Genomic DNA, 26,269 nt, shown 5'->3' with positions numbered 1-26,269 from the left:
ATAGTCAATTTATTTTAATCTTTTTTCTTTTTTCCTTGCACTTTTTTTTTCTTCCGATGCTTAAAATAGAAGTGGAGCAAAAAGGTAAATAACGTATACAGTTTGAACCCCAGCTCCTTGTTATGTGCCTTATGGATGTTACCTCCTCCCTTCCCTTCCCACACAACATTCCTGACATTAAAATACAATCAGCAGGATCTCATAAATGCACCTCATAAAGAAGTCGACTGTTTACATTGAAATTATATGACTACTAAATCTGGTGATGGGGTAAAATTTCTGAAGTCGGCGAGGGGGAGCTGTCCTTTCTCTGTTTCTTTTTACCCTTTACCTCTTTTTCTGACCCCCTTGGATATTTTATTATTAAAGTGTCATCTTGCCTGGCTTCCAGAACCCTCTCCATAGCATGCCATGGTTACAGGGTCTCCTGGTCGTTTCATCACTGCTTTCCTTGTATTTACTTTTCTCTGCTTCTAATTGCATTTTCTGAATATTTATGTTCCTTCAACTGAAGTACTTTTGTTTTCAGTCTAACTTCCGTAGAAGTTCTAAATAAGCCTTCACACTGGAGTTTTTGTTTTATTTGCTTTATTTTGGTGTTTTGCTTTTGGGGGTTATAAGTGGGCTAAGGGAGGGAGGGTACAAAGTTTGGTCTAAAAGTACCTTGTTCACTTTTATGCACAAAGCACAAAGTTTTAAAGCATAAAAGAACTGTAAGATAAAACACATAGCAAAAGCATAAATTCTTAGCTCGATTATGAATGATCTTAAACTTCGGTTTGTATTTGTGAAAATAAACTTGTGCACTGATTATGGCAACGTGAGGAAAGAAAGGTAGTATTTGTCTTAAGTATACATTTTGGTAAAATTAAATGTTAATAAGGTGAATTTTTCTTTTTTGATCTATAATCATTGAAATTTATGCTTGCTTGTATAATCTTTTAACTTTGCTTAATTCTTGTTTTTTCTCTGTGAATGTTAGTTTTTGTGTGCCCTGGGACCTTGAAAGCAATTGTGGACTCACCATGTATATATGAAGCTGAACAAAAGGCAGGTGCTTGGTGCAAGGACCCTCTTCAGGCTGCAGATAAAATTTATTTCATGCCCTGGACTCCCTATCGTACTGATACTTTAATAGAATATGCATCTTTAGAAGATTTCCAAAACAGTCGCCAAACAACAACCTATAAACTTCCAAATCGAGTAGATGGTACTGGATTTGTGGTATATGATGGTGCTGTCTTCTTTAACAAAGAAAGAACAAGGAATATTGTGAAATTTGACTTGAGGACTAGAATTAAGAGTGGAGAGGCCATAATTAACTATGCTAACTATCATGATACTTCACCATATAGATGGGGAGGAAAAACTGATATTGACCTAGCAGTTGATGAAAATGGCTTATGGGTCATTTATGCCACTGAGCAGAACAATGGAATGATAGTTATTAGCCAACTGAATCCATACACTCTTCGATTTGAAGCAACGTGGGAGACTGTGTATGACAAACGAGCTGCCTCAAATGCTTTTATGATCTGTGGAGTCCTTTATGTGGTCAGATCAGTTTATCAAGACAATGAGAGTGAAACAGGCAAGAATGCAATTGATTATATTTACAATACCCGATTAAACCGAGGAGAATATGTAGATGTTCCCTTCCCCAACCAGTACCAGTATATTGCTGCAGTGGATTACAATCCGAGAGATAACCAACTCTATGTGTGGAACAATAACTTCATTTTACGATATTCTCTGGAGTTTGGTCCACCTGATCCTGCCCAAGGTAAGAATTTTACTTCCTAATGCTTATATCTTTTTTAAGCAGTTTATTTTTGACTTAATTTACCCCTCTTTATTTTCTGCCCCTTTTCATAAAGGGCAAGTGATAATATTGTGGCATTTCAAATTGTCATATAGTGTGTACATTTTAGCCTTATTTTGGTCCATTTTCTTTTTCTGAATTTCATTTAAATGTTGGTTTCAAAAAATTGTCGCATCCTTTGTCAGTTTAGATTTCCATTGCTAAAAAGGTATTGCCAACTACAAACCTGTTAGCTTTGTGTGTTTTTTCCTACCTGACTTCTAAATTGATTATAATCTGTGTGCAGACCTCTTAACTTCTTGGCGCCAGTGGTTAAAGGAAATGTGTGTTAGAAAGTCCCCAGGAGAATTGCTAGGCTTTATGTACAGTGCCAGGCATAAGCGTTCTAAAGTTTTGGTGTCTGCTGTCTCTAGATCATCATGTAAAATTACACGTTTTTATTTCCCAATAAATTTGTGATGGTATTAGATCAGCATTTCTGGACTTTAACTGTTACACATGGACGAAGCACTAGATGATCCCAAGTATTGCTTTATGAAGACAGTTCTGCTAGCATTTTTAAAATTTGTGTTCTCTTTAACTTTACAAAGGATCATTACTTTATAAATCTTTGGAAATATATTTGTCAAGTTACTTCAGTTCTGTAGTAAACAAGTTTTGAGGGTAAATTAAGTTTTGAATTTTCATTAAAATAAGATTACCTCATACTCATGATAAAAGAATGATCTCTTAATATTATGGAGTTTGCCTAATTATAAGTCTTTTCTAGTTGAAAAATAATATTTGTGTTTAAAAGATCTGAATTATTTTTCCAATTTTCTGAGTTAATTGAAATTTTCACATTATTGAGTTACTTCAGAATTGTAGGAGCCAGAATGTTCTTTGGATAACTAAATCAATCCCTTCAACAAGGTGGAACAGGAATTAATATCTTTTTCCTCTGTTAAAGCAGTATACAACCACATGCTTAAACACAGCTTCATATACATATTTTAAGGAATAATGTAACTTATTAAGTCAGTTAATAAGTAAGTGACTTAGTAAGTCACTAAGTCCTAAATATTGTCATGGGTTAGGACCGCAAAAGCATGAACCTTAGTAGTTGAATTCTAATTTGAGGTATAGAATATGAAATGTGTGATTTTTCTTCATACCACAAGGGCAGTAATGACATGCCTTAGTGCTGCTGCGCTATGCTGTGCCTAGTCACTCACTCACGTTCAACTCTTTGTGACCGCGTAGACTGTATAGCCCACCAGGCTCCTCTGTCTATGGCGACTCTCCAGGCTAGAATACTGGAGTGGGTTGACATGCCCTCTTCCAAGGAATCTTCTCAGCCCAGGGATCACACCCAGGTCTCCCACACGGCAAGCAGATTCTTTATCGTCTGAGCCATCGGTGCAAGCCCTCTTTTTCTTTAATTCATATACATCTAGAATTTGTTGGCTTAAAATTGTAGTAGTATACCATTGAAAAACTTTCAACAATGAAATCTTCCATTAGGTCATGAAAATCTTTATTGATATTATCTTTGTATTCTTTATTTTTAAATTCAGACATATCTTTTTCTCTTGAGGCCAGCAATTTGGGATAGTTCTTATATCTCAGTTGTTTTCCTAGAAGTTAGTACCATGGTTCTCTCTTATCCTATAGTTTTGTAAAAGGCAAAGTTCAGTAACTGACAGGACTTGACATTGTAAAAGGGTCTTCCCTGGTGGCCAAGTCGGTAAAGAGTTTCCCGGCATTGTAAGAGTCCTGGGTTCAATCCCTGGGTCTGGAAGATCCCCTGGAGAAGGAAATGACAACCCACTCCAGGATTCTTGCCTGGAGAATATGAATTAATCTTTTTTTGTGACCTGTATTGCTCTCACAGTTGTTAAATGTTTCTTGGGTAGCAGTAAATCTCTTCCCCTCCATTAGGAAAAAAAAGTAAAAATAAAATTTTTTTAATGCCAATTATAATTAAATAACTCCTAAAGTTGAGTGCAGGTTGATTGAGCTCAACAAGGAATCATTGCCCACCTCCTTGTCACAGAGCAATTCTTGGAATACAAGATGAGTAATAATGTCACTTTCTACATGTGGCATATGTTCTGGTAAATAATTTGACCCATTTCAGATGAAAGAGTCTTTGATAATTTGGGTGCTTTTTGGAAAAAGCAGTTATTAGCTTTGAAAATGAGAAACTTTGCCATATGTGGTAGCTTTATTCCTACAGCAGTGATGTGTTATCCAAAATAGCCATTCTCATGTATTCTCAGAAGGTGAAAGTCTGGACTGACTTCTTATTAAACCCTTAGTGGTAAAAAGCTTTATCTGACCTAAATTTTTCTTGCTGTTGTTTGAAGCATATTCTCTTATTTGCTTGCTCTTTATAACTCATCTTCAAATGCTTTGAGAGAGACTCCTGCCTCACTCATCCAAGGTGTGTGCTGATATCTAACTGCATGTAACTGGGGCCTTGCAGAACCATTCTGGCCCGTACATTTAGGTCAAACCAGTAAGCACTGCTAGCAAGTCTATGTACTGGCTTTGCTATGGTGTATGTAGCCAAGATATATATTGTGTTGTAAAACGGATAATTTTAATTATGGACTGTTTCACACTGTATTAGCTACAGTATTTTTCCCTATATAAATTCATGCCTTGCATTCCTAACAGCACAAGTATGTTATTACTTTGCCTTCATAATGCTTTCAAATACATCTTCCTATTTTCTTTAAATTTTTAGCTTTCTGTGTTCTCTGCTTAGTTAATTTGCTCCATTATCCTAAACTAGATCTGTTTTTCCTCTTTTGCTTTCTTCCTCTACAATGTTGGCTTAGGGAAAAAAATAGCCATTTCGGTCATATATTAACTCTTTTCTATGTCTTAATCTGAATTGATTTGTACTTACTTAATCTGTCTGCAGATTTGATATCCCAAACATTATTGAAAAATATTGTCTTGAGTTCTGATGGTTTCTGAATATCTGACTTAGAGTAATAATGAAGCATGGCAAACAACATGAGGGACATTTTTTTAAGAGAGCCAGTTAGATTTATTATTTAAGAAGTGTTTAATATAGAATATTTCTTAAAACATCTTCCCGCTGATAATGAATGGTAATTAAAAGATGATTGGTATTTTTAGATATTGAATAAGGGTAAATTTAATAAATCTGCTGCAGTTTTTGCCTTACTAGACTATATTCTCACTCTAGCTTGTGTTCATTCAGTGAATAATGGATGAATTTGGGGACTTGGAAGAGGGAAATAACTACCCTCTCATTTATCACAAATACATATTATCCTTAAAATGTTTTCACATAGGAAAAAACTGATAATAATTAGCAAGTTTGTAATAAATACTGGCATAGTAAATTGAACCAGTTTGACTGTGTGTGTTGAGGTTTTCATGGGTACTTATTAATATATATGTTTATTAGCATTAATGTCAGTGTTTCTAGGTCTCTGTACTTATATTATATATGGTAGGTAGAATGCTAAGTCATTTAATCTGTGTGTTGATATGGCATCTGATAACGGGGAAGGCTGTGAACAGTAGGGTTTAGATTTACAATATAATTCTATTGTAACTTGTCATGTTTCCTATTACCATTTATAGGAAGTTCTTGAGTTTTGAGCCTTTTGCCACAAACATTTCATTGTGAAACTTTTTATTATTACTGTTTTAGTACCTTATATTCCCACATTTTTTCTTCTTTTAGAGATTTACACAGAGCACAGTGTCAGTTAAATGCTCCAAAATAAGGACATATTGCTTGTGGGGTGTCGTACTTTCTCAGAGTCTATGAAAATCTTTTGTCTAGAAAAGTAAGATCATAACATTTAAGAGCATTATGGACAAGTGACCTTGAACAAACTGCTTAACCTCCTCCAATGCTTAGTTTTCTGTTCTGTAAAAGAAAGATAATCATAGTGCCTACTTCATGGGGTTGTGGTAAGGATTAAATAAGATCATCTGATGATCCGTGAGTGATGATTAGCACAGCATCTGGTACATAAATGCTGAGTAAATGTAAGCTTTTATCATCATGGGGTGCCCTGTTGTGACCTGTCTTCATCTAAGGAAAGAAACATTAATTTTTATAAATATATCCTTATCTCTAGCTTCAGTATTAGAAAATTGCTTTTTCTTGAAGTTCCTAAATCTTGTCCTTGCACAGTTTTGTAGTTGTCCTCCTAAAGGGTTAAATTTTGCCACTTAATGTTGATGTTCATGTTTATTTTCATGATACCCTGGTATTTCATTGATTCACAAGTGAACAGTGTGTTGCTTAAAGAAGTTTAACTTCTTTTAATGAACAAAAGATAAAATATATGAAAATGTATCATCAGTAACACATGGAAATGGGCTACAGAATATTTCAGGAAGTTTTGTGCATTTAATAGAGGTCATTTTATTGCCTACCTTCACTCATTTATTTGAATCTTTACTGACGCTTAGCTAACAGATCACTAATTGTGTATTGTTAATACATATTTCAGTCATTAAATATGTACTAATTAGTACAGTGTCAAGGGATACATCAGATGGGGTAGCATTAAACCATTCTGCTCTGCCCTTTTCTCTTTGCTCTGATTTCCCACCCCCTTTACGATTTGATTCAACAACATTCATTTAACACTTCTTCAAAAGATTGTGATGCTTTTGACAAATGTTAATTGAGAAAGCACTGAAAGCTTGGCGGCATTGTAATCAAGAGAAAATTATGAGGTTTAACAAGATGTAAGGCAAGTGCTTTACCAAAAAAAAGATAAACAGGTTTGAATAGGTTTCTACAACAGCTGGCTAGGCATGATACTTGACTAATGTACACAGGATTCTCTCATATGATTAGTAACCAATGCCCTGGAAATAAACCAGTTGGTTAAGAAGTTTCTCTAGTGATAGGATGAAAACAGACTGTCAAAAGTGTATCTTGCACTTACTGGTAACAAGAAGTTTGTCACTACTAAAGAACTAGAAATAGTTCTGCTTTTTCTGATAAACTTAGCATAGTCAGTCATAGAGTCAGAATTATGCAAACTATCTAGGGACCAGAGCTTAAAATACTAATTATGTCAGTGATAATATGAACTTGTTTTCCAAGAAGTTTTAATGTTCTATTCTGGTTCTTTTGTGTAGCAAAACCATAAAATAACTTAATGTTTTATAAGATTATCATTAAAAATAGTTATTTTTAATTTGTTCTGCTTTATTTAAATTTAAATTTAAAGCCTCAAAATTATAAAGTCTTAAGATTCAGTAATCTAAATGTTGATAAAACTTTATAGTGTGATCACCTAATAGATTTTAAATGATGCCATTGAAGTTTTACTGACAGAATTTTTTTGTTTTTTAAACTAAGTGGTCATTAATGAATGAAAACATTAAACTCCATTATTATTTTAACTAATGGATTAACAGTTTAAAAATAATGTTGGAAGTCCAGAATAACCCTAAATTTTTTTTCTTTTTAAATTTCTGTTTTTAAGTGAGTTAACTGTAGGTCCTTTTAAAATCTCTGTTAATATGTAGAGTTGGTTTTGAATTAGGCATAATTTGGTCCAACTTGTTATCTTGATGAGATTATATATAACCTCTGATCAGAACTAGTTTCTTTTCATACCTATCTTTTCAAAAAGAAAGATGTCAAAGCCTCAGATGTTTCCTTACTAAAACAGAACAAACATGCCAAGCTTATCTTCTGTTTGGATCTAATCAGCCATGCTCAAAAATCTTTCAAGCAAGAATGGCTGCTGGGTGGAAAGATGTCACAGTATTTGTTTTCCCTGTAAGATGTAGAGTGGGTGACTTGAAATTTTATATTGTCCTAATTATTATGTAATAGTCAGACTTTTGTTGATACTTTGAGTTTTATTGTTTCAGAGTATGAACTTATATAAGAAACGGCTTTTTCTAAATTATGTATCTGATATGACACCATACTTGATATGTACATTGAAACTTTATATTAAACTATCCTTCATTTCCTGTTAGATAATATATATTGAAATTGTACATAAACTGTATTATCAAAGATTTCATTGAGAAGTAAGCCTAAAACACAGTCAGCGAAATCTAGGATAAAACACAAACTGCCAGTCACTTAGCCAACAATATGAATAATTTGGAATAAATGAAGAGATTCATTCTTCCTAACCTGTGGATATTCTCAGTGATCCCCATTTTGTTGGTTTGGGATGATTGTGTTTGTTGTGTGTGTGTGTGTGTGTGTGTGTGTGTGTGTGTGTGTGTGTGTGCGCGCTCGCGCGCCTGTGCAGACATTCACATATGAATGTGATGTGTGTTTGAGATTAACATACTCATCTCTTTTCCATAGTGCCTACCACAGCTGTGACAATAACTTCTTCAGCTGAGATGTTCAAAACCACAGTATCAACCACAAGCACTACTTCACAGAAAGGCCCCATGAGCACAACTGTAGCTGGATCGCAGGAAGGAAGCAAAGGGACAAAAGCACCTCCAGCAGTTTCTACAACCAAAATTCCTCCTGTAACAAATATTTTTCCCCTGCCAGAGAGATTCTGCGAAGCATTAGACGCGAGGGGGATAAGGTGGCCTCAGACACAAAGGGGAATGATGGTTGAACGACCGTGTCCCAAGGGAACGAGAGGTATTTCCTGTCAAATATTGATACTACATATACTATTAACACTTTAAGTAGGTTCTGAATTACACTGAAGTGATTTTATTTGAGGAAAGAGATATTTACAATAGCTAACTTAATTGTTATTTTGCTACTTTGGTAATATAGCACCTGTAGACAAAGGTTTTGAAACTATAAAAGTCTTTTAAGATCAGGCTTTGAATTCCCACTCCTTCCAAGTCCTAGGTCAAGCCTGAGATTTAGGCCCATGGATTCTGTAGTGAGACTGCCTAACAGCTGTGTTTCTCATTACAAAGTATCATTTTGGATGAGCCCCAAGAAAAAGGGCTTTTTGTTTGTTTGCTGTAAATGTCTGATATTTCTGTGCCGACTTTATATTTACTGTTTATATTCTGCTTTTTGTCAGTTATTGTCAGCTACTTCCATTAGCGTTTATTCAAAATTTAACACACGGAGTAGGATCATCATAGTGGATTTCCCGAATGCATGCAGGAAAAATGGTTTCAATTTCACTGTTGTTTTCTGCATCTGTTGTAGGAACTGCCTCGTATCTCTGCGTGCTTTCCACTGGAACATGGAACCCTAAGGGCCCTGATCTTAGCAACTGTACCTCACACTGGGTAAATCAGCTGGCTCAGAAGGTTGGTTGGAACCTTTTAATATGATACACATTGGTGATTAAGGGCTTTAACTTCTAACATAAATAATTTAGCTTTGTATGTTAAGACCAGCTTCGTTGTTCTTTGTTCAGTATGAAAGTAAAAAATTATGCATAGTTTTGTCTGTAAACTATTTATTCAAAGTTACATATGTTTCAGGGCATGCTGTTTTCTATGTGAAGCTTTTTAATGAATACATACTTGCTTAATTTCATTCATATTTAGTTTGTTCTGTTTCTTTTGATGTTTGTAAGACAAATAGTGCACTGGCCTAATAAATCAAATGTCATTAAGTTTGCAACTGAATCCACAGAATGCAAGCAGATGTTCATATCACAGATGATTATGACAGAATAAGTAAAAATGACTTTAAAGGCATTAGTAACTTTAATACAGTGTAATGTAGTGACATTTTAGTTTTACCACCTTTCTGAAAGGCAAGCAATAAATAATAACCCTCAGTGTTATACTGATTACATTCTGACTTAAATTTCTGGATCATTGGAATAAATTAATAAGATTTCTAAGCAGCAGTTTGGTTGCAGTGAAATGAGAGAGTTGTCTCAAAAAATTTTAAAGGACTTTTTTTCTCTTTTGTTTCCTTTAAATGCCTGCCTAAGAATTTCTTTTTGAGGATCTAAGAACCTTTAATCATCTGAAATAAAGAGAAAGTTATTGGTCTCAGTTAGTTGCAGATTTTGACATGTTTGTGTATATTTTTCTCACCACAACAAAGATCCTTGGGAAAAAAACAAGAAGCCACAAACAACAAGAAATCTTTACTGAGATAATATAAACTCTCATTTCAGATTAGAAGCGGAGAAAATGCTGCTAGCCTTGCCAATGAACTGGCTAAACATACCAAAGGGCCAGTGTTTGCTGGTGATGTGAGTTCTTCAGTGAGATTGATGGAGCAGTTGGTGGACATTCTTGATGCACAGCTGCAGGAACTGAAACCTAGTGAAAAGGATTCAGCTGGACGGAGTTATAACAAGGTAGGTAGAAACTTTTTGTTATTTTCAGTTAGATGTTTTGTATGTCTGCTCTGGATTCTTCAGCAGTTGACTGCCTAACTTTTGGTCCCCATGACATACGAATAGAAACAAAACTTCTAATTTGGTTCATATCTCAAGAAATAATTGTAGTCGCGAAAGGAGCAACATGCACTCCCCTCGCTGCCCCCCAGATGATGCTAATTACCTGAGGGAAAATTAGTCGGTGGTAAACTTCATCTACCTGGTTGTTGTCAGTACTCTCACTTTGGAAGGCATTATCTGCAATTGGAGAGATTGTGTTAAACAACTCATATACTAATACAGGCAACTCAGGTGATTATAACAAAATTGTTACAGGACTGTTAGATACTAAAAATTTGTTTTTAATATTAGGTTTGGGGAGAAGGACAAGTTTTTTTTGGTAGAAGTATAGTGTGTTAGTTCTACTAATTTTTCTCACCTTGACAAAAATTTGATAGTTATTTTAACCATACTATAAAGTGTTTATATGAAATTCATATGAATCTGAAATCTGTGGCTAAAATGACTTTATAGGTTTTTTCTTGCTTTTTATCACATATTTTGTCTCTAGTTTTATCAAGATACTTTGCATTATTATATTTAGCAAAATAAAGCTAAAAGCTGTGAATACACAGTCTTGGCAGTCAGTATACACTCACAGAAGTCCAGAGGACTACAGTACATAATAAACACTGAGCTCAGGACCACCAATTTAATTTTTGTAGGATTTCTTCTTCTTTCCCCATATGCAACAGATAAAAATCTAACCTCTGATTTTCTTTTCTTTTACTAAAAAGCTCCAAAAACGAGAGAAGACATGCAGGGCTTACCTTAAGGTATCTCTCCTGTGCTGTCACCCTGCTTTCTCCCTTCTTCAGCTTCCTGCTACGCTTTATCATCTTGCTGCATGAACCAATGTGTTTCAGTCTTTGATAATTATATAATGTGCCCCATATCAGCTGTACAAATGTTTCTTTTCCCAGGTATATTACTCTCAGAATAAGCAAATAGCTTATTTTTATATTTTTTGCTGTTTTTGCATTCATCCAAACATACAGGAATTTAAATGAAATATCCTCTGAATTGGAAAGTAATCATAAAGTCTTGTTATCCCCTGTTGTCATCTTTGTGGATTAAAAACAACTTCAGTAAAACAGCTATGATATATTCTTGGCAGTTTATCATATCAAAGACTGTATAGTCATAATGTATGTGCATGAAAAAGTCACTGCTTTCTTATCTCTGTGGTGTACTCTTAAATAAAATAGGCTTTGTTTTGAAAATTTTAGGTGTCGTTACTAGAATCAGGTTGATATTGGGAGAGGTTACTAGGAATGAAATATAAGTAATGTGACTGTACTGTAGATATATAGGTTTTTGTGAAGGATAATAGGAACAGAAAGTCACTGTTTGCCTCAGAATCTTTTTCTGCTGAAGCCAATTTTGCTCGCTGGTATACGCAAGTAAAATAGGAAATGTGGTGAGGCTAACCATAGAATTATGCCAAGCTAACTGTATGATAGATCAAAATAATAAGACTACATTACATTTTGTTTTATTCTGTGAAGTTTAGAGGTTCATTTTGCTGGGTATAGTTACTTTCTAACTTTACTCATCTGGGGACCATATTCCTAGTCAATCAAACGTAGAAGAAGTCATTTATATGCGTATGAAAACAAAACAAAAGAACTTTGTAAATTTTGTAAAATAGAGATTAGTCAGAAGCTATGACTTCACCAATTTTGGTTGGCAAGATCTGGAGAAATAATAGCATTTCACTAGCTAGTAATAGACATTGTTGGATCTGAGAACTTTAAAAGAAAAAGCAGTGGGAAAGTCTTTTTTTAGGTATTAATATTTTGAAAGTCCCTTATTAGACTGTTTAATGGGGTCAAAGAATTACATGCTGAAATTTATAGAATGTATCATACTGAAATTTTCAACTCACCTTTAAGGTATTAGTTAATGTGTGAAATGTAATAATTGGTATGTTGCCCAGGATGTATATCTCAGTGGGAGTAGTACAGCTTTTTTTCTTTGGCAGGGAGACTACTTCAGGAGTATGATTAGTGTAATGATCGTTTTGATTCCACTAGAAAAATACAAATGATAATAAATAAGGAGCGATTCAAATTAATGAAAGCATGCCATCAGTGAGTTATGTGTATAGGTAGTAAATTTCAGCATGACCTTAATTTCTGACCAGTGTCGTTTTCAGTATGTCTCAAATGAGCTTCTCTGTTCAGATAAGACTAAGAAAACACCTTAAATTACAAATTAGAAGCTGACTTACACTATGCAAATGAAACAAATACCTGCTTTGTGACAAAGGATTCATTTGTAGCTTATATTAGAGGCTCCAGCCTGTATTTCTTGGTAACTGTTGAATCTGGCCTCAGCAGACCACTTTCTGTTCCACTCCAGTTAATGGATGCAGCAATATCAATGTGAGCATTTTGACTATTGTATCTCCCAGTAGAGAGAAAAGCCTTTGCCTCCACTTGCAAGTATCTTCTACCTGCCAGGAAGGTCTTGGTGACTCACATGGCAGACAAAACAAGGATATTAAGATGGATTAAGCTAATTAATCTTACTCTGACAGTAGCCTCAAACAACTTTTCCATCAGCTCATTTCAATACAATACCTCAAACAGGCCATTTTTGTTGTGTTTGTACAATGTGTGTTCTTTTTTCTCAATGATTAACAGTAGATCAGAGCAATTTATATTTGGGCTTAATGATGCACTGTGACTAGGTACATGGGAGAAAGAGGAAATAAACTTAGTGATTTCAGTTATTAAGCCATAGTCAGTGTACAACCACAGTATCAGTGCAAAAGCCAACTTTCAATTGCATAACTGACTGGGTTACATTTTTATTTTATGTTGTTTTGCATGGTAATACACTAAACCTATATATATGAATATTTATAACGTGTATTTATAAGGACTTTATTTTGCCTTTCTGTTTTTATTAAATTATTAGTCAGGCTTTAAATATTTTGACTGTTTTCCTGATCCCCTTAAAATCAGATCATTGTTTACACATGATGGTATACTCTCTAGTATTTTTAGCTAGCCAGGGAATTGGAAGAGTGGAAATGTTCACAAATAATTTATAAACTGTGAAGTCATCTTGGTTTTTTTCCCAATGATAATAGTAGACAATGTGATAAGGCACAATTTTGGATACTATTTTAGTTCAGGTTCCCAAAACCAACATGATTTAATTTTTAAGCAAATATATTAAGCTACTCTAGAGATACCAATGTTTTCTATTTAGAACATTTAAGTCTTGAGCTTGTATGTAGGAGTGACCATGCATTTATGTGTAATACCTCAGATTAAGAGCTGACACTGGTTTTCGTTCTTTTCAATGATGGAGATATGATTAGATAAACAGAAATGAGCTTTCTCTTTATACTTAGTCTTTATAAATAGTAGTCTACTAATCTTAAGTTAGTTCTATTTTGAAAGGGTCAGACATCAAGTTGGCCAGATAATGTGTTGTCCAGGTATTCTTCCATAAGAGTAAATCGTCATATTTTTATCTTGATATAATAAAGTATGTGTAATATAATAAATTTTACAAGATAGATAAATATTACAATTTTAGTAGTCAGTGATTGAAAATCACCTTTGTACTAGAAGCAGTCAGTACTAATGATGGTCTTCTAATGGATGCAGGCAATTGTTGATACAGTGGACAATCTTCTGAGACCTGAAGCTTTGGAATCATGGAAGCACATGAATTCTTCTGAACAAGCACATACTGCAACGATGTTGCTGGATACATTGGAAGAAGGAGCGTTTGTCCTGGCTGACAATCTCGTAGAACCAACCAGGGTGTCAATGCCCACAGAAAATATTGGTGAGTGAATCTATTGTCAAGTTTAATTTTTATTTAGAAGATAGATGTTTAAGAGAATTATGATTCCATTGTGAATCTTTTGAGTTATTTCCAAGTGCTAAGCTCTTCTTTTGTCAAATTATGTTTGTCCCTTAATAAGAAATATAACTGATCACATTCATAAAATTAATGCAAAAGCCAAAATCTGTCTTATGAAAGTTGGTTTGATGTACTTTTTCCCAACTAAAAAATCATTAAAGGAAAGAAGGGTTTAGAGTACTTAAATGCCAGAATATGGATTGCTTAAGTAGTGATAATGCTTGCTATGGAACTAGGGCAAATGCTTTTCCATTTATATGATATGTTCCTAATGAATTTAAATTACTTTCTGGAATGTGTTCTCCCAGTCAAATATTTTAGGCGCACAGATATGTGAGCCAAATGTTGATATTAAACACAACTGCTTTCAGGTGAAAATGTGGTCAGTGATATACATCCCCCATACAGCAGAATACTCATGCTTTATAGATTGCAAAATAGCTGCAGATAGTTTTGGAGGATCGTTTAGAATTTAAATGCTGGAAGTGAGAGGCAAGAATTCACTTTTGATGATATTTGAAAAAAGTACCATAAGTTTAGTGAAATTATACTAATGAATTAGTATAATTCTATACTGATTATACTATAATCTATAATGTATATATACTAAATATATAAGGATTATACTATAATCAGTATAGAATTGACTTGTCAGTCAGTATAGGCTTGACTGATTTGGAACTGTTATTCAGTGGGGTTGGGCTCAGATGAAGTTTATAGTATCCTTTAGTAAAGGAAAGAAATTTCCAAAGCATAAATGTGAAAACAAACCAAAAGGGAACACAGACTACTCTGTCATTGAAAGAATGTATCGGAGCAGCAGATATTGAATGAAGTTCTGCTGTCTAGGATGCCCTATCTTATTGCCTTATTGTGCCTACTGAAACGTGGGACTTTATATTTAAAAATGCAGAAAAGCCAATTGTATGGGAAAAATAGAGATAAATCTAATTATGATACCTGGATTTAGATACAAAATTTTAAATAACTGAGTTTTTAGAAAGAGGGTATTATTAAAATCATATTTTTATTACTTTCTGAGGTTTGAAGTGATAAATAACTTCATTTTAGGTCAAAATAATATGGCTTGCTTTGGGAGAGCAGTCACAGGAAAGTGATAATCTACCATTGCTAGTAGAAATAGAAAATAAAGGTTCTCTTTTCTGTCTAGAGCTGTTATTTGAGTTTAATTTATTTAGTAGTCTAATGAATTTCCTAAGATACACATTAAACAATTCTTCCCAGATGTTTTCAGGGATGTGCCTATAAGGTTAAAGGAGTGTAGACTTGATAATCTCAGAAGATAAATCATAAAAAGTATTTAAAGTGTTGTGTTGAGACCTCCATTTGTTTTTTAAATCTTTTGAAGGCTATTTTAAAAGCAATGCCCCCACTCCAAAAAAAAAAAACCCTAAAATTTACCACTTAAGCTCCTTCCAAGAGGGCAAGAAATTTTGATAGGCCAGGTTGACATTGTCTGTCTGCTCCCATCAGCTTCACATATGTAGAACATACATATTGTTATATGTCGGAGACATTTTTATCTTAGTTTGAGAATGGTCAGGAATATTTTTTTTCCTAATAGTTGTATTTTTCGGAATTCTACATGATTATCCTATACACTGGTTTTTAATTATTTTTTAATTAAAGAAAGAACATTATGCATAGATTTCTCATAGTATATATAGTACATGTTTTACTGACTTCTGAAAAATAATGCCCCAGGAGGGAATTTGGAGGGAAAATCAATTCAGTTCAGTTGCAGTCGTATCTGACTCTTTGTGACCCCATGAACTGCAGCATGCCAGGCCTCCCTGTCCATCACCAACTCCCGGAGTTCACTCAGACTCATGTCCATCAAATCAGTGATGCCATCCAGCCATCTCATCCTCTGTCGTCCCCTTCTCCTCCTGCCCCCAATCCCTCCCAGCATCAGAGTCTTTTCCAGTGAGTCAACTCTTCCCATGAGGTGGCCAAAGTACTGGAGTTTTAGGTTCAGCATCATTCCCCGCAAAGAACACCCAGGGCTGATCTCCTTCAGAATGGACTGGTTGGATCTCCCTGCAGTCCAAAGGACTCTCAAGAGCCTTCTCCAACACCACAGTTCAAAAGCATCAATTCTTACACGCTCAGCTTTCTTCACAGTCCAACTTTCACATCCATACATGACCACTGGAAAAACCATAGCCTTGACTAGACGGAACTTAGTCGGCAAAGTAATGTCTCTGCTTTTTAATATGCTATCTATGTTGGTCATAACTTTCCTTCCAAGGAGTAAGTGTCTTTCACCATCTGCAGTGATTTTGGAGCCCCCCAAAGTAAAGTCTGACACCGTTTCCACTGTTTCCTCATCTATTTCCCATGATGTGGTGGGACCAGATGCCATGATCTTCGTTTTCTGAATGTTGAGCTTTAAGCCAACTTTTTGACTCTCCTCTTTCACTTTCATCAAGAGGCTTTTTAGTTCCTCTTCACTTTCTGCCATAAGGGTGGTGTCATCAGCATATCTGAGGTGATTGATATTTCTCCCGGCAATCTTGATTCCAGTTTGTGCTTCTTCCAGCCCAGCGTTTCTCATGATGTACTCTGATAGAAGTTAAATAAGCAGGGTGACAATATACAGCCTTGACGTACTCCTTTTCCTATTTGGAATCAGTCTGTTGTTCCATGTCCAGTTCTAACTGTTGCTTCCTGACCTGCATACAGGTTTCTCAAGAGGCAAGTCAGGTGGTCTGGTATTCCCATCTCTTTCAGAATTTTTGACAGTTTATTGTGATCCACACAGTCAAAGGCTTTGGCATAGTCAATAAAGCAGAAATAGATGTTTTGCTGGAACTCTCTTGATTTTTCAATGATCCAGCAGATGTTGGCAATTTGGTCTCTGGTTCCTCTGCCTTTTCTAAAACCAGCTTGAACATCTGGAAGTTCACGGTTCACTTATTGCTGAAGCCTGGCTTTCAGAATTTTGAGCATTACTTTACTAGTGTGTGAGATGAGTGCAATTGTGCGGTAGTTTGAGCATTCTTTGGCATTGCGTCTCTTTGGGATTGGAAAGAAAACTGACCTTTTCCAGTCCTGTGGTCACTACTGAGTTTTCCAAATTTGCTGGCATATTGAGTGCAGCACTTTTAGCTCATCATCTTTTAGGATTTGAAATAGCTCAACTGGAATTTCATCACCCCCACTAGCTTTGTTGGTAGTGATACTTCCTAAGGCCCACTTGATTTCACATTCCAGGATGTCTGGCTTTAGGTGAGTGTGTGTGATCACACCATTGTGATTATTTGGGTTGTGAAGATCTTTTTTGTACAGTTATTCTTTGTATTCTTGCCACCTCTTCTGCTTCTGTTAGGTCCCTACCATTTCTGTCCTTTATTGAGCCCATCTTTGCATGAAATGTTCCCTTGGTATCTGATTTTCTTGACGAGATCTCTAATCCTTCCCATTCTATTGTTTTCCTCTATTTCTTTGCATTGATTGCTGAGGAAGGCTTTCTTATCTCTCCTTGCTATTGTTTGGAACTCTCCATTCAAATGGGTATATCTTTCCTTTCCTCCTTTGCTTTTCACTTGTCTTCTTTTCACAGCTATTTGTAAGGTGTCTTCAGACAGCCATTTTGCTTTTTTTGCATGTCTTTTTCTTGGGGATGGTCTTGATTCCTGTCTCCTGTACAGTGTCATGAACCTCCGTCCATAGTTCATCAGGCACTGTCTATCAGATCTAGTTCCTTAAATCTATTTCTCACTTCCACTGTATAGTTATAAGGGATTTGATTTAGGTGAAATAGATGCATGTATGTGTATGGCTGAGTCCCTTCTCTGCTCACCCAAAACGATCACAATATTGTTAATCAGCTATACCTCAATACAAAAAAATAAGGTCCTGATCTTAATGTATTCATGTATTGATTACCCAAGAATTAATGCTATGAAGATCATTTTATATATTCCAATCTTTTATTTCACAATTTTGTGAAAAATATCATCCATAATTTAATGACACTCAAGATTCAATTTTTTCCTAGGAGGAGTTCTCTTTTCAAATATGAGGACTAAAATATCCCATTATCCTTTTATGTCTTCATTCTATGTTCTTATCTAAAGTTAGAGTATGGCTACAATATCTTTGTTTATTAAGACAATTTGATTTTCCTCCTTAGTGGTTTCTCCTTGAATCCCTATTTTCACTTGATTATATGATTTACCCTTATACAGGACCTCATATAATGGTAAAGTTTTATGTTATAATTATATCTGAGTATAGCTTTTTAAAATCAGCTTTGAGGTATACTTTATATACAATAAAAGCAACTGTTTTAAAGTGTACTTTTTGATGAGTGTTGACAATGTACACCTGTTAAACCAACTGCTTGGTCAATATTTCCCCTACCTCAAAAGGGTCTTTTATAATCTTTGATAGTTTTTTTTCATATTCTCAGCCCCAAGCAACCACTGATCTGTTTTATGTCACTATAATTTTGCTTTTTCTAGACCTTCAGTTAATGGAATCATAAACTATATGCTCTTTTTGATCTTGCTTCTTTTATACAGTATAATGTTATTGAGATTCATCTGTTTTGGTGCCAGCATCAGTAATTAAATCATTCTTATTGCTGAATTTCCATTTTAAGGAGACAACCATATTTTTATATCTACTCACTTGGTTGGTCATACATTTAGTTTGTTCTCAATTTTTGACTATTACTAGTCAAGTTCTTATTTTCCCAAATGGTTGTACCCTTTTATATTCCTAACAAAAATTAGAGTTTTAGTTGCTTCACATTCTCACCAGCATTTACAATTGTGTTTTCAAATGTCTTTTTCATTTTAGCCATTTTAGTGGTTTGTAATGGAATCTCATTTTAGTTTTACTTTTCATTTGTATGGTTGCTAAGTTATATTTTGCTGAAAACTTCCAACTTTTCATGTGCTTTTTGGCTATTCATATATCTTTTTGTAAAGTATCTGCTTATATATTTTGCCCATTTTAGTTATTTGTCTTATTATTGGATTATAGAAAGTGAAAATGAAAGAAAGTGAAGTTGCTCAGTCATGTGTGAGTCTTTGCGACCCCATGGACTATAGCCTACCAGGATCCTCCATCCATGAGATTTTCCAGGCGAGAGTACTGGAGTGGGTTGCCATTTCCTTTCCCAGGGGATTTCCCAACCCAGGGATCTAACCCTGTTCTCTAGCATTGTAGGCAGATGCTTTACTGTTAGGATTGTTTATATATTTCTGATGTGAATCTTTTGTCAAATCTATGTATATTCTGAGTGATTTCCCTTAGTATGTGACTCTCCGTTCTATTTTCTTAATGATATCCTGAGAGAAGGAAAAGTTTTTAATTTTGATAAAAAGTCCTCATTACCCAGCTTCAACGACATCTAGCTAATCTGGTTTCACTTATTCCTCTCATCACTGTATTATTAAAGCAAACCCTAACATTACATTATTACCATAAATTATTTAATATGTATCTTAGACTTTAAGGGCTTCCCTGGTGGCTCAGAGGTTAAAGCGTCTGCCTCCAATGCGGGAGACCTGGGTTCAATCCCTGGGTAGGGAAGATCCCCTGGAGAAGGAAATGGCAATCCACTCCAGTATTCTTGCCTGGAGAATCCCATGAACGGAGAAGCTTAGTAGGTTACAGTCCACGGGGTTGCAGAGAGTTGGACACGACTGAGCGACTTCACCTTCACCTTAGACTTTAAGAAAAAAGAACACAAGCCATTGCCATACTTTAAATAATTTAAAAAAAAATCAGTTCACATGATAAAAAGGAGACTTCAATTATTTAATTTTTGGAAATTTGTTAATACCTAGTTTGTTTACTGAGAAGGCAATGACACCCCACTCCAGTACTCTCGCCTGGAAAATCCCGTGGGCGGCAAAGCCTGGTAGGCTGCAGTCCATGCGGTCGCTAAGAGTCAGAAACGACTAAGTGACTTCCCTTTCACTTTTCACTTTCATGCATTGGAGAAGGAAATGGCCACCCACTCCAGTGTTCTTGCCTGGAGAATCCCAGGGACAGGGGAGCCTGGTGGGCTGTCGTCTATGGGAGCACACAGAATCGGACATGACTGAAGTGACTTAGCAGCAGCAGCAGCAGTTTGTTTAACCAGTACACAAATTCATCTACATCTGACTGATGCATTGCTCATACAGGAGAGAAAAAATTTTCCTTCTACCTTCTAGGTTCTTTGGCTCGTCTAATAACTTCCAATTTAAATTCCACTCTACCTGCCCGCCCCCCCCCCCCAATAATTTTCTTTTGCATCTTATGAAAAGAAACACATATTTGAGTGTCTTTCTTTATGATCTTAAGATTGATTAGGTGGTTTAGTTATTATCAGCCTACTCCAACATTATAGAATTCCCTATAGTTTATTTCCCCAATGTGCTTAGCAGCCGACTTGATTGTATATATCAATTTAAGCTTAGTTATATTGTGGTAACAAAAACCCCAGAGTCACAGCAGCTCTAAACAATAAAGTTTATGACTCCTTAACTTCATGTCAACTGAGTCTCGACTTTGCTCTGCTCTGTACCATCTACTCCGGTTGTTTTTACCCTGGGACGTACAATGCTGGTCGGCTGCCAGAGGTCCTAGTTTTTCCTATACACTCTCTTATTTTTCTTCCCCTTTCCACTCACTGCAGCCACTACACAGAAATGAATTTGACAAACATAAGGAGAGATAACTATATTAAAACCCCGTCAACAGCACTGGCTATGAGTGAGGCTCCAGGTGGTTCTCCTGTGGATCAAGTATATTCACTTTTGGGAAATATGTTGAACAAAGCATATATTGTTCGAAGTATACAAGAGTATAGAGAAAATCATAAACATCTGTGTACCAGTCATCCACTGAGCCACATCATAGCATTTCACCATATTTACTTCAAGTTTGGAGGAAAGAAATAGGTATATATAATCTAGAAATCCTCTGGGCCCCTCCTTCCGGATCAGATTAAGAAGCGGGTAGCCATCATTCTTACTTTACTTGTAAGCATTAGTAAGTTTTTATTTATTTACTTTTGCTCTACAGGTATGTGTGTTTAGCAACTACCTTTCATATTTTAGGACTTCCCTGATAGCTCCGTTGGTAAAGAATCCACCTGTAATGCAGGAGACCTTGGCTTAATTCCTGAGTTGGGAAGATCACCTGGAGAAGGGAAAGGCTACCCACTCCAGTATTCTGGCCTGGAGAATGCCAAGGGGTCGCAGAGTCAGACACAACTGAGTGACTTTCACTTCACTTTCATGTTTTAACATGAATGATTTCACACTATAAATATAACTGTACATTTTTCATATTTATGCCCATTGATATGTTCATCTCTTGTTCATTCATTTGTCCTAAGAATGCACAGCTATTTAACTATGCCTGTGATAGATATTTTAGTAGCTTATGCTTTATTGATGATATTAGAAAAACTGAGGGGAAGGTTTTTTTATGTCTCTTACTCATCCTTTATACCTTTCTAGACACATATGCACACACACACACACACACACACAGGCACACACACAAACCTGGAAATAGTTTTGGAGTGATAGATCATGCCCATGTTTAACTTTACTAAACACTGCCAAATTGCTTTCTACTGCTTTACCAATTTTACACTCTCACCAGTAATATCACCACTGTTGCCTATCACTCTCTTCGCCAAAGTTCTATTATTGATATAAATTTTGTCATTCTAATAGACCTGAATTGATCACATATTTTAATTTGCAGTTCCCTGATTACTTAATGCATTTATTGAGTATTTTAATTTTCTCTCTTATGAATATGTTATCCACATTTTTTCCTGTTTATCTCTTTCTCTGTAGCTAATACATTCTGGAACATTCTGGAAACTAATTCTTTGAGGATTACATAGTTTGCGAATGTTTATTCTGTCTTCTCTTTTTACTTTGTATATTAATATTTTGTTTTACAGAATAATAAAATCAAATTATGAGTCTCTTCTTTTAAGATTGATACTTTTGAAATCTTACTTAAAAATACAGTGTGTTTTTTCTTTTGGTCCCTTGACCAAGAAATTTTTCTCTGCTTTGTAGTGATAAAGATTTTATACTTTATTTAGAAATGAAAAAGCTTTGCCTTTTTGCATTTATGTTTTTAATCCAACCTGAAGTTTATTTTATTTATGGTATTAGTGAGGGAACTAATTTTAGTTTTTTTCCATATGGATAATCAGTTGTTTCAGCACTACCAAAACATAATCCATTCCTTTACCCAATGGTTTGTCAAGATATCTCTGTCATATATCAAGTTTCTGTACTTGTTGGGAGTGTCTGTTTTACATTGTTGCTTTTTTTTTTAGTAATATTAATATCTGGTGAGTTCTTTCAACCCTGCTCCTTGAGGAATCAAATTCCTCTTAGCTGCTTTTTGGCATGTTTCTTCCATGTGCATTTTAAAATCAGCCTGTCAAGTTCCACATACTATAAAAATTTTTGTTGGAGTTTTTATTAGAATTATACTGAGTTTGTAGATAGACTTTGAAAGAAGTGTCACAGATTTATCTGTTGAGTTCTCCCAGATTGGAGAAGGATAGAATTCTCCCATCTGTTGCTAGGTTTCCTAGGAAAGTTATATATGTCTCCCAGAAATGTCTTGGGACATCTAGGCTTATTTCTAGGAAATGTACACTATTTCTATTGTAAATAGTATTTTAAAAAGTTATATATTCTGATTGTTTATTAGTATACAGTTGATTTTGCTGATTGCAGCTTGCTAAATTATGTTCCTTCTGATAGTATAGTCTTCCTCACATTACTATGTAGTTGACTATATTTTCTGTAAATGATTAACAAATTGCTTTTTCCTCCTAGTCTTTGTACGTTTTTGTTATTCTTGAATTACTGTCTTAGCTAGGTCTTTTATACAGTGTTAAATAAAACTTAGTGATAGGGATCAACCTGACTTTTAAAAATATGCATCTAGTTTTTCATCATTTTTTTCTATAGGTTTGGATACTAACCCTTAACTGATAATTAAGCCTTTATCTGGGCAAGGAATTTTTGTTTTATCCTTCTTGTTTATAAAGATTTTTTATACTACATGAATGTTGAAATTTGTTGAGTTCTTTCTCTTAATATTTTTCTTGTTTCTTAATTTGGCTAGAGACATTAATGTGTTTTCTAATGCGACTGAAGTGACTTAGCAGTAATGCATTAATTTATGTATGCCTTTTTCAGTTAAACTCAATTTGTTTAGGATATACTTAACATGTATATATCGGAGAAGGCAATGGCAACCCACTCCAGTACTCTTGCCAGGAAAATCCCATGGACGGAGGAGCCTGGTAGGCTGTAGTCCATGGGGTCACTAAGAGTTGGGCACGAGCAAGCGACTTCACTTTCACTTTTCACTTTCATGCATTGGAGAAGGAAATGGCAACCCACTCCAGTGTTCTTGCCTGAAGAATCCCAGGGACAGAGGAGCCAGGTGGGCTGCCGTCTATGGGGTCGCACAGAGTTGGACATGACTGAAGCGACTTAGCAGCAGCAGCACCAACATGTATATATAATTAAATATTTTATATACTTTAAGTGAGAATATTCTATAATTTTTTACTGTTTTATGCATCAAGATTATATATATCTTATGAAATGAGTTGAAAAACATTTTTTTTAACACTTACTGGATCAATTTGTTAAAGATTCAGTATATATTTAACCATGAGTTCATTTTCTTAAGTGATCATAAACTGTTGAATTTTTGTTTTAGTCAGTTTTGTTTCTAGGAAATTTTCCCTTTGTCTATCTTTATTTGTAGTATAAAGTTGATTATTTCATCTCTACTAAGATCTATCGTAATGATCCTGTTTTTGAAAATTCAAACAAATTATTTTTACTATCAACATTATTTTAAGCATTATTATATGTTAAATGAAATTAACTTTGTTCATATATATTTGGGATACTTCATGAAAGCTTAAAAGATTTCCTTCTACTCTGTCTTGTCTTGTTTTAAGAATAATTAATAACTGAGAACCCCTTTCAGTGTGAAGAAGAGGGAGGTATATTTTCAATGTATTTTTTTATCATTCATCTTGTCGCCTTCAAATCATTACCCATGCACGTGGAAGTGATCACCTACATACCCACCTGCTTAATCTTTCTAAGCAAAGTATTTCAACTAGCTTCTACAGCAGGTAGAATTCTAAGAGTTATAGGTCTGTCATTATAAACTTGTATTTCAGGTGCTTGACATGTGGCCTCATAGCTTATAAAAATCTCTGTAATGTTATGATTTCATATTTAGAGTTGAATCTGTAAGTATTTTACAAAAGAAAGTTGAGAAAGATTAAAAAAAAATAGCATCCAAGAGTTACTCTATAATGGTATGAGTTCATTTTCCTAAAAGGCAAAGAGTGAATTCATTACTCACATTCATACACACATTGACTCTGTGTGTATGTGCATGTGTATGCACATACAAGCATATATATACGTGTTATCTAAATACAGAAGCAGCTATTCAAGGATATATGCCATCAGAGAGGGTAAAATTTAGAGAAAAGTATGTGGACTGTATTTATTGAATTATGTATTACTTTTAAAAATGCAAATATCTGAAATGAAAATTTTTCCATCCAGTTCCTCTCATTTCATCAGTAAATGGCACATTCTAATTATTAATATGAAATAGTTTAGTAGAAACTATTTTTTTCATTCTTTTTTAATAAATGTATGCTGATATAAAGTATTATAATATTTATTGGAATTATAGTAGACAACATTTTTGTTGAGAATATTACTATATTATTTTTTTAAACAGAATTGAGTAGTATTTTTTAAACAGAGTCTTGCTGATCACATAAATGTTCTTAATGTTTTTTTATTGTCTTGACTTCATTTCCTGTTTCCTAATGTTCCTACCTCATTAGAATTTTTAAACTTTGGACTATACTGCAATGGTTTGCAAAATTTTCTATAAAAATCCAAGTAGTACACATTTTAAGCTTTGCAGGCCATGTGGCCTAAGCTGCAAATACTTAACTGCCTTAGACAATATGTTAATAGATAATCGAGGCTGTGTCCCAGTAAAATATTTTTACCCAAACAAGTGGCAGACCAGATTGCCCAACTTGAGTATGTAAAAATTGATCAGTACTAGTGAGAATTAATGGGAAGTTTGAACATAATGCCAGACGTAGACGTTTTCTCATAAATAATGCTATGCTGGGCAACTACTTTTAGAAATTATCGAAAACTTATTACTGCAAAATTGACCTATGTCATCTTTATGTATTGAAATACATTATGTAGCAATACATAGAAATAGATACTTACATGCACTAGAAGTATTCAAATTTTATACTTCATAGTGTGTTTTACCATTACCAAGTAATGGCCATTGAAAATTACTTTAACATAGAGTCAAAAAATAATTTTGAAATATTTTTGTTTAACATGATTTCAGTGAAACTTTGGTCAGTTCAGTTTAGTTCAGTTTAGTTGCACAGTTGTGTCTGACTCTTTGCGACCTCATGAACTGCAGCACACCAGGCCTCCCTGTCCATCACCACCTCCCAGAGTTCACTCAGACTCATGTCCATCAAGTTGATGATGCCATCCAACCATCTCATCCTTTGTCATTCCTTTCTCCTCCTGGCCTCAGTCCTTCCCAGCATTAGAGTCTTTTCCAGTGAGTCTGCTCTTCGCATCAGGTGCCCAAAGTATTGGAGTTTCAGCCTCAACATCAGTCCTTCCAGTGAACACTCAGGACTGATCTCCTTTAGGATGGACTGGGTGGATCTCCTTGCAAACGAAGGGACTCTCAAGAGTCTTCTCCAACACCACAGTTCAAAAGCATCAATTCTTTGGCGCTCAGCTTTCTTTATAGTCCGACTCTCAAATCCATATATGACCACTGGAAAAACCATAGCCTGGACTAGACGGACCTTTGTTGACAAAGTAATGTCTCTGCTTTTTAATATGCTGTCTAGCTAACTTTCCTTCCAAGGAGTAAGCGTCTTTTAATTTCACTGCTGTAATCGAAATTTTGATAGTTGTGTGCTATAAATTAGACACTTCATATTCATAGGCCAAAAGACTAGAATTAGTTAACAAAGGATATTTAAAACTCTAATGAAAATTTTAAAACGATTACACCAAAATTTTTAAAGTAGTAAAGTTTAAGACCTCTTAGAATAATTTAGTTATTTGTTCATAATTTTGTTGTAATT

General features: G+C 34.8%; 1 protein-coding gene and 1 non-coding gene across 2 annotated transcripts in view; both read left to right on the top strand.

The window, feature by feature from the left end:
• The window catches only part of ADGRL2 (adhesion G protein-coupled receptor L2), a 168,833-nt gene that overhangs the window by 117,590 nt on the left and 24,974 nt on the right, over positions 1–26,269 (top strand). Inside the window, exons 4-10 of the mRNA XM_052637548.1 lie at positions 73–84; positions 983–1,783; positions 8,151–8,444; positions 8,976–9,079; positions 9,907–10,092; positions 10,911–10,949; positions 13,800–13,983. Of these exons, the coding sequence (XP_052493508.1) occupies positions 73–84; positions 983–1,783; positions 8,151–8,444; positions 8,976–9,079; positions 9,907–10,092; positions 10,911–10,949; positions 13,800–13,983 (1,620 nt within the window). The remainder of the gene's footprint in view (positions 1–72; positions 85–982; positions 1,784–8,150; positions 8,445–8,975; positions 9,080–9,906; positions 10,093–10,910; positions 10,950–13,799; positions 13,984–26,269) is intronic.
• On the top strand, positions 19,558–19,629 carry TRNAW-CCA (transfer RNA tryptophan (anticodon CCA)). The gene has a single exon. It is a non-coding gene; the product is annotated as a tRNA-Trp (tRNA).

The sequence above is a fragment of the Budorcas taxicolor genome, chromosome 3, assembly GCF_023091745.1.
Source record: "Budorcas taxicolor isolate Tak-1 chromosome 3, Takin1.1, whole genome shotgun sequence".
Lineage (NCBI taxonomy): Eukaryota > Metazoa > Chordata > Mammalia > Artiodactyla > Bovidae > Budorcas > Budorcas taxicolor.
The sequence above is the reverse complement of the archived record's forward strand: the minus strand, read 5'-3'. Positions and strand labels throughout refer to the sequence as shown.